Genomic DNA, 9341 nt, shown 5'->3' with positions numbered 1-9341 from the left:
CGCCGCAGCCCCGCCCCTCGCCATGCTTGGAAGGTCGCGCGGAGTGTGGCGACGCTTTAAAGGGACCCGCGACCAGTTGGCGCAGGGGATGCCCCTCCCACTACAAATGAGAACAAGTTTATTTTCCCGTTTATTTAACACCCACCCTATCCTTGTCCAAAGTCCGACCCGACTGGCCCAAGCCCTCACGGGGCGCGACTGGCAGCCGGCCCTTAAAAGCGAAGGGTAAAATAAATAAGCTTGGGTCTCCGCACTCCGGGGGTGGTGGTGGTGAGGGGGCTAATGTCCAGTAGCAGTCCGGGTCCGAGTCAATTCACCAGCAGCGAATGCTCCTCCGAAGCGTCCCTGAAGGAAGGGCAGTGTTAGCGGAGGTGGAAAGCATCTGTTCCCTCCGTCCGCTTCCCTTCCACCAGCCAATCCCAAACCCGAACCAAACCAGCCTCGAACCTGCCACAACAGCAAAGGAGGCTGCAGGCGGAGCCGCTCCCGCGGCGGAATTTGCCGGAGGTGGGGCTGTCCTGGCACTGCGCGATGTAGGCCTGGAGCTCGCTCACCTCTGCGCCCGCTCCGCCTGGGTGCTGGGGAGAAAGACCCGGGACCCACATGAAAGACACCCCTGCCCTCCCCATCCTCTCCAACCATCTGAATCTCCTCCCTGATCCTGGTGGACCAACCAGGCTCCCTCCTCTGGGGCTTTGTACATGCTGTGCCCTCCACCTGCTGGTTCCCCGTGCTTTGCTTCACCTGGAGACATTCCCTGACCACTGAATGTGTCTCTCCGCCTGCGGGGCCACCACCTAGAGCCATACTGGACCCAATCTGGGTGCTTGGCAACCACCTACTGACTTGGGTGCACACAGCGGAAGCAAGGTCTGGGTTTGTACCCCCAAGGCTGATAGACATGTGTGATCTTTAAGTGCTAGAGGAAGACCTATAAGGGCTCCTTGGGTCTGAGTGACAGAATTATGTCTGTTGCCTGGCTGTATGTCCAGGCACAGGCCGGTGCAGTCTTCTGCATTCCCAGTTGCAGGGATGTTCTGGCTTTCAGCCTCTTTTTCACCCCTCCCAACCTCATGGGAGCACTCTCTTCTCCAAATCCTTTCTAGCAGTTCCTTCTCCCTGGTGCGCTCTCTCCTGGGCTCTTGTCTCATCAGTCCAGAATGTTCTGAGATGATGGAAAGGTTTGATATCTATGCTGTCTAAATCTGGTAGCTACTAACTGCACTGGCATTTGGGTGCTTGCTCTATGCCTGGTGTGAGTGAGGAACTGAATTTAGAATTGTTTCATTTTCATGAAAGTCAAAGTGTAACTAGTCAAGTGTGTGGCCAGAGACCAGACAGCACATTTTAGAAATTTGCCTGGACTCAGCCTAACACCAGTCTAAAGCAGGAGGCCTCTGTAACCTTCAGTTTATACCACCTCCATCGGTAGATTGCCATACTCTGGTTTGTCCATTATCCATCCTGCCCACCAGTGCTGGACAGACACCTGGCACCAGGCTTGCAACACAACAGGCCCCCAAACACATCTGCTGAAAGATGTGTCTGCTGACAGATGTGTCACACCTGTCTACCTGTCACGCCCGCGTTCTGCTCTGGGCCCTGCAGCCTGCAGGACCACCATCATTCCCTAGACCCACAGGACACAGGGGCTTGGAGCAGCACTTCTGGAATCACACAGTTTCGGGATGAGCTGGGTCCACCATCTGCCTAGTAGCCAACCTTGGGCGAGTCAGTGAAACTCTATGGCTTGGTTTGTGTGTGTTCAGTCACTCAGTTGTGTCCGACTCTTTGCAATCCCAGGGACTATAGCCCACCAGGCTCCTCTATTCAAGGGATTTTCCACGCAAGAATGCTGGAGTGGGTTTCTGTTTCCTACTCCAATGGCTTGGGTTCCCTGTTGGTAAAAGATGCAGGAATCCTACCTGGCCCCACACCTTGATAAAACTGAGAATGCAGCAGCTGTGATGGTATCAGCCCCTCTTGAGCCCCCCACTTCTGAGCTAACCTCTCCTTTGGCCTCGTGGAGTCTCCCATATTCTTTCCCAGGGTCCTTCTCGCCTCACCCCAATGTGGCCAACCTCGAGGGACTTACAGCCTGAGTTTGGGGCTGTGTGCTAATGCATGTGGGGTGGCCCACAGGGAGGTGGCTGACCTTGATGGTGTCGTAGGCGCCTGTGATGAGCGCGATGAAGAGACTGAGCACCATGTAGATGAACAGGCTGATGAAGGAGTACAGGTAGAGCTGAGAGAAGAGCCAGACCAGGCTGCTGCGGCTCTGCTGCGCCTGCATGGCCGCGAAGGTCACGAACATGTCATCCCCGTTGATGAGCGAGAACAGGCACTCGGACACCATGGACAGTGAGCGGAACTGCAGGTGGGCAGCGTAGTAGGGGGGTCAGAGCAAGCTGGGGGCGTGGCAGGGGCTGGGATGGGGCTGGTAGTGGCATTGGGGAGTCAGAGGGGACAGCAGACAGAGCACTAGTAGTCACAGTAAGGCCAGCTCGGGGGGATGGGTCACTGAATAAGGATCAAGGCCAGGGTCACTGGGTGGGTTCAGAGAGGACAGCGGATAGAATTGCTGGAGACCAGGGATCAAGGTGGGTCGTTCAGCGTCACCAGATCAACAGCAGATGGACCCGCTGGTGTCAGAAGACTCAGGAAGTAAGAAGGGGAGCCAGGGACCCTTGGACAGTGGGTCATGAGCGCCACCCACAGGTCCCTGCCAGCCCCTACCTTCACATGGTAGGGCCCCAACACGATCCAGCCGCAGAAGCAATAGCCCAGATAGATGACGGCCACACAGCAGCAGAAGCGCATGACGCTGGGCAGGGCCACCCGCAGCGTGGCGATGAGGATCTGTGGAGGGAGGAGTTGGGGGGCGGACAGTGTGGGCATACCCACAACACAGGCCAGCTGGGGTGACCAGTGAAGCTGGAAGGAGCCTCATAAGGGGCAGCAGGGTGCTGAGAGCACACCCCCTTGGCTGGATTCAGCTGGCAAGGGGTTGGGGATGAAAGTGGGCTCACGAAGCCCCTGCCCATGTAGAGTGACAGGTATGTCTGGCAGGGGTGAGGGGGCAGGTATGGGGAAGAGGCTCCTGGTGGGTCATCTGCAGGGGCTGTTGATGGCAATACGGGTATGATTTATCTGGGGGTCGAGGGGGTGGGAATTAAGGGACATGTGGCCGCCACCAAGGGGGCCCTGCCTGCATATCTGAAGCTTACATTGTACTTATGGAAGAAGGTCAAGTAGCGGATGACTCCGACCCAGACTAGCAGTGTTGAGGTGCCCAGGAGGATGCTGCAGACGTCGTAGCTTGCCAGGTTCTAGGGGCGGGAGTAGCGTCAACTCCATCTGCCCCTTCCCTGGGGATGGCATTGGCAGGGAGTGGGAGAGGGGGACAGGGCTGGAAGGAGATGGGGTGGGGAGGCAGGGCGTGGGCTGGACCCACCTTGGCTTCGATGCCAATCTTCATGATGGTACCCGAGATGGTGAGCATGTCGCTGGTGACCAGAAGGATGTACCAGCCATTGACAAATTCCAACCGCTCCCACAGGCTGATGACCCGTCCCCGCCGTCGCCACATGAACCTGACAAATTCCTGCAGGGGTAGGCGGGTGGGGTGAGGGCTGGTCTGGGCAGGGGAGGCTCCCCACCCTGGTGGCCCCAAGGGTCCCAGAGCTGGGCGAGGCTGGGGCTGGCTCTCACGTTCTGCAGCAGGAAGCCTCGGAGCAGTGAGCGGGCGCACAGCAGGAAGGAGAAGGCGCAGGTAAGGATCACAACCACGTCAAACAGGAGCCGGAAGCTGTTGTCTCCTGCGGGGAGGGGCCAGGCCCGGGGGGCTTCAGGGCTGCTTTGGGCTGTCAGTGGGCTCATAGGTTTGTCTGGGTGAGTCAAGAGCTTGGTTCATACTGGTCTGGGGCTCGGGGCTCCCAGGGAGATTCAGAGCCCCTGGGCAGCACTGGTTCAGGGCTTGGGGGCTCACCATGGCCAAAGACGCTGGGGTGCTTACACTCCTGGATGTGGGCCTGGGTCTCTAGGCTGATGGGGACACGCCCACTGTGTGCCTTATTGTCAAATGTGATCTGCAGGGGTGCAGTGAGATGAGACGGGACAGGGTAAACCTCTGCAGACCCAAGGCTCCCAGACCTGCAGGATGGATGGTCTGTCCAGCCCCAGCCTCCCCCATCACTCCCACACTGCTCCTGGCCCAGGGTCCCCCAGCTCCAGAGTTCAGGAGTCCTGTGCCCCGCCCCCCACCCTACCCCGTCAGGGGCTGGTTCCTCACCCACACCCCAGGGACCGTGGGCTCACCAGGATACTGAAGGTGTAGCAGTCTGGGATTTCATTGTTGATCAGGCTCTGGAGGTTAATGGTCTTCAGCTGGAAGTGGATGGTGACGTTGATCAGCCTGGCGGGGAGGCTTGGGTGAGGGGGTGGGTGGGCTCTGCCTGAGTGCCAGTGCTCTGCCCCATGCTGACTCTGCAGCTGGCAGAGGAAGTGCTCACGTGGCAGCTTGGCCTGCCCAGCCCGGGCTTGTGGGGAAGTGGCTGCCCCCTCCCCCAACACTGAAGGTGCCTGGAGTCCTGCCTCCCCGCACCCCCAGCCCCCTCGATCGGTCAGACAGTACTTGTGGAATTTGAGCGTGAGGTTCCTGTAACTGGCGCTGCCATCCGAGAGGGAGAGATCATCACTGGGGGGGACGGGGGGTCTCTCAGGGGGGTCCACCCGGATACAGTCTGAGGACAGGGAGTCAGGGAGGGGACACTGGTGGCAGAGGAGGCACAGGCAGGTCTCCCCAGAGTCCCCGACAGCCCCCTTCCCTGCTTTACCACTCCCTTCGTATTTCCACATTTGTCTGTTTCTGTTGTCTACCCCACAAGGGTCAGGCCCAGTCTATCTAACCCCGTACACAGGCCCCAGTGCCTGGTGCTCTGTGGCCCCAGGTGTTTAGAGAATGAATGACAGCGAAACATAACATGCAGCTCTGTCTGCACACCAAGCAGCCAACTCATCATCACATCATCCTCGCCACCCTGTCTTCCAGAAGAGCAGGAGGGATTTTCAAGTGGGATTTTAATCCTAGCAGCCCGGGCTCCTGACCACTGAGCCCTGCCCGGCCCACTCACCCGTGACGACCATCGGATCAATGTCAAATGTGTCGTTGGCTGGGTCCACGTGGCCCCGGTGGTAGTAGCACTGGCAGAGGGCCAAGGCCGAGCCGTTGGCCCAGGGGCCGCCCCCGCCCCGCACATAGGCATACCGGCCCAGGGACACGTCTGGGAGTGTCAGGTACTGCGGGCAAAGGAGGGGAGGATCTGTCAGCCCCGCCCGCTCTCCCCTGAGGGCCCAGCTGCCCAATGGCTCCTGGCCACCCGCACCTGGTCCACGGCATAGAAGATGGCCTGGTATAGCTGCTGCCGCGTGTAGGCTGCGAACGTGTCATCTGCCCCATCCGTGTAGCCCAGCAGGAAGAGGTGTCGGAAAGCGATGGTGTTCTCCTCCCGGAACGTCACTGCCAGCTGGTTGCTGAGCCCAAACAGGATGAGCTGGTAGGAGGGACAAGGACGATGGGGATCTCCCACAGTGCATGAGTGGACGGAGAGAAGAGAGGGCCCTCCCCATGAGGGCAGGCCTTCCATACGCAAACAGTGGCTGCTCATAGAACTCACGGCAACAGCTAACGTCCATTACATGTGTACTGGGTGCCAGCTGCTGTGCTAAACCCAAACCTATGGGGAGAGTCAAGCTCCAGGAGTTGGTGATGGACAGGGAAGCCTGGCGAGCTGCAGTCCATGGGGTCACAAAGAGTCAGACATGACTGAGTGACTGGACTGAACTGCACAGGGTAAGCACCACTGCTGGCTCCTTTTGCTGTTGTTCAGTCGCTCAGTCGTGTCCAACTCCTTTCGATCCCATGGACTATCCGTGGGATAGTCCTCTGTCCGTGGGATTTCACTGGCAAGAATACTGGAGTGGGTTGCCATTTCCTCCTCTAGAGGATCTTCCCAACCCAGGGATTAAACCTGCGTCTCCTGCATTGGCAGGTAGGTTCTTTACCACTGAGTCACCTGGGAAGCCCCTCACTGGGCTCCTTTACTGACAGGAGATTAGAAGCATGGTGACATACCCAAAGGCACTAGACCAGAAGCTCTCAGGACAGGGGCTGAGTCTGACTCATCATGGAGTCCTTGGAGCCCAGCACAGATCCTGGGAGAGGGAGGGAGGGAGGGCAGTGGTCTCTGCAGCCACCAGATCAGTTTTCTTTGAGGGTCAGCACAGCATCAGACTGCCAGGGTCCACATGCCAGCTCCCAAGGCTTAGTTGCTATGTGACTTTGGACAAGTCCCTTAACCTTTCTGAGCTTCATTTGTCTCATCTATAAAAAAAGTGCAACAACACTGACCAGAACCTTAGAGGGCATTTGTGAAGCTTAAAGGAGCTGCTCCTGTGCAGGTCCCAGAGGGCTTCCGACTGATGAGTGCCACATGCTGCTGAGGGGGCAGGACTAGGCTCTGACTCTAGGCTTTTCCCCTTCAAGGAAAATAGGGCCCACAGGTGGAATTCTGGGGGCAGGGGCGAGTGGTACAGGTCTCACCTGCACGGTGACCACCAAGATCTTCACCACTTGCAGCATAAGCTTGAAAGGCTTTCGACCCTTGGCCCGGAATTTATCACAGGGGCTCATGAAGAAGTACTTGAGACGGCGACGGAGATCTTCCTCTTCTGGAGGGGTTGAAGGGGCTGGGGAAGCCCCTGTCTGAGTCCCATATCCAGGGCTGGGTGTCAGAAGCCGCTCGGTCTCTGTGAGATGGGAGGGAGGGGGAAGTGGGGACCAGGCCGAGACAAGTTTACCTGCCAATAGGGGAGGCAGGTCCCAAGCTCCAGCTAAGAAAGAACTCTGAGAGATCTAAGGAAAACCAGAAAATTTGTAACATTTTACAGATATTTGCAGCAGTGCTGGTCAAAGACTATAAATCACTTGAAAGAGCCTGAACTGATTCCTGGCCCTGCCTCAGGGCACTCAGCTTCCCTGAGTCTCAGCTTCCTCGACTGCAAAATGGGGCAATAAATTCTCTCACTTAGGAAGCTAAGGATTTGATACTTACAAAGCATTCCATTCCTAAGCCTCAATAGTTCCTCAACAAGTAGAGGCTATTCTATTTTTTTGTTTGTTTGTTTTTCCCCCCTTCTTTTTGGCCATGCCTAAGGGCGGAGAAGGCAATGGCACCCCACTCCAGTACTCTTGCCTGGAGAATCCCATGGACGGAGGAGCCTGGTAGGCTGCAGACCATGGGGTCGCCAAGAGTTGTAAATGACTGAGCGATTTCACTTTCACTTTTCACTTTCATGCATTGGAGAAGGAAATGGCAACCCACTCCAGTGTTCTTGCCTGGAGAATCCCAGGGACGGAAGAGCCTGGTGGGCTGCCGTCTATGGGGTCGCACAGAGTCGGACACGACTGAAGCGACTTAGCAGCAGCAGCAGCAAGGGCTTGCAGGATCTTAGTTCCCAGACCAGGGACTGAACCCAGGCCGCAGCAATGAAAGCACCAAGTCCTAACCACTAGACCACCAGGGAACTCCTGAAAGTGAAAGTGAAGTCGCTCAGTCGTGTCGGACTCTTTTCGACCCCATAGACTGTAGCCTACTATAGACCGTAGCCTACTATAGGCCATAGCCTACAGGCTTCTCCATCCATGGGATTTTCCAGGCAAGAGTATGGGAGTGGGTTGCCATTTCCTTCTCCAGGCGATCTTCTCGACCCAGGGATCGAACCTGGGTCTCCCGCATTGCGGGCAGATGCTTTACCCTCTTAGCCACCAGGGAAGCCCAGCGAACTCCTAAATAGAGGCTATTCTAAGCATCACTGATTCCTTTCAATCCTGACCAGCCCAAGAAGAAGTCCAAGTTTTCAGCAACTGCTGGTCATAGTTGGTCACAGCAGCTGAGAATAGTCCCTGACATACCCCCATGATCCCCACTGGAAGAACCCTGTTTCATTCCAAGGTCTGGCTGACTCTCTGCCTTGCCCAGCCACCAAGATGAAATGTGGACACTCTTAGAACCTGTCCCACAGTGAGGGCCACCTTCAGATCCCTTTGGCACTCAGATGCTGTTGTGGTTGTTTACAAGACAGCTGGATGGGAAACCAGAGGGTGGGGCACCTCCCTGGCTGGGATCACAGCTAATCCACCCCAGGCTCCAATGACTAGGACATCTCTGAGATGTCTGTAGCTAGTTTAAAAGATGATCAACACATGGGCATTCCTCCAGGCTTCCCTATGAGAGGCAACTGAGCTTCCACGGGTTTGGAGATCTGAAATTGAGTTAGGCGCCTGGGTTTAAAGTGGCAACCCCGCCCCAGCAGTCCTGCCTGGGTTTAGAAAAGCTGAGCATTTGCCTCCTGGCCTGGGGAAGCAGAGTCTGGGAGTCTGACGTTGGGGCGGGAGGGTAGGGGTGGGGGTTGGAGAAGCTGGGGCCGCAGTCGGAGTTTCAACAGAACTAAGCAATCCGAATCTAGGCCCGGGATGCAAATCCTGGGACCCTCGCCGCCGCGAGTCGAGAAGCTGGCGGCTCGCCAGCTGCCTGAGTTGAAGGTACTCAGAGCACAGCCCGGAGTCCCGCCACTTAGAAGGGAGAAGCTGGTGCCCACCCGTCACATGTGGGCAGCCTGCCCTTTCTGCCTAGGCTCTAGGAGCCGTCAGTCCATACCGACGCCACCGGGAAGCTAAGAGGTGGGCATGGGAGCTGAGGAAAGGGAAACCCGGAGCTCCGCCGTCCCAGGTAGGAGAAGCCGTCCGCAGGTTCGCAACCCGCGTTCCAGAGCTCGCCGGATTGCCTGCGCCCTCACCTGAGCCGCGCGGGCCTACGGGGACTGCCATGTCGGGGCCCGGAGCGCCGGACGCCGCCGGGCGCTGCGGGGCAGCCGGGGTCCGAACGCCCCGCGCTGTCACTGCGGCCTCGCTCCCTGGCGGTGCAGCTTCAAACCCTCCCGCATCAGCTGACTCGCGCCTCAGACACGTGACCACCGCGGCCAGGGAGGCAGGCGACCAAATCCGGTCCCTCCCCCTGCGCCACGACATCCCCTGCCTGAGCAGCGCGCAAGCGTGCCTCGGATGGCGGCTGGCTTCCTCTAGGCGGTCGCGAGGTCCTAGCGCCGAAGGTGACAATGTGCTTGGGGGATGGGCCGGCTGTGAGCGTGCGGACTTAGGACTGACTCAGTCCTGGCTCCCTGTCGTTCCGGCGTCCAGTGCCAATCTCATGGCTTCCATGTCTAATGCTTGACCCCTTTCCCTCCGCGGTGTAGGATAAGGATCCTGTCTCAAGGGTGTCCGG

General features: G+C 57.8%; 1 protein-coding gene across 1 annotated transcript; it reads right to left on the bottom strand.

The window, feature by feature from the left end:
- Positions 1 to 117: 117 nt before the first annotated feature.
- MCOLN1 (mucolipin TRP cation channel 1) lies at positions 118 to 9027 on the bottom strand. The gene is made up of 14 exons (XM_005890753.2): positions 8857 to 9027; positions 6602 to 6807; positions 5385 to 5552; positions 5133 to 5298; positions 4634 to 4742; positions 4318 to 4414; positions 3989 to 4088; positions 3712 to 3818; positions 3455 to 3604; positions 3228 to 3329; positions 2737 to 2859; positions 2156 to 2371; positions 448 to 578; positions 118 to 345 (listed from the first exon to the last, which is right to left on the bottom strand). The coding sequence occupies exons 1-14, from the start codon at positions 8885 to 8887 to the stop codon at positions 309 to 311; spliced, it is 1743 nt and encodes a 580-aa protein (XP_005890815.1). The 5' UTR covers positions 8888 to 9027; the 3' UTR covers positions 118 to 308.
- Positions 9028 to 9341: the final 314 nt, after the last annotated feature.

Source organism: Bos mutus, chromosome 7 (genome assembly GCF_027580195.1).
Source record: "Bos mutus isolate GX-2022 chromosome 7, NWIPB_WYAK_1.1, whole genome shotgun sequence".
NCBI lineage: Eukaryota > Metazoa > Chordata > Mammalia > Artiodactyla > Bovidae > Bos > Bos mutus.
Note: the sequence above shows the minus strand (reverse complement) of the source record. Positions and strands in the feature narration are given on the sequence as shown.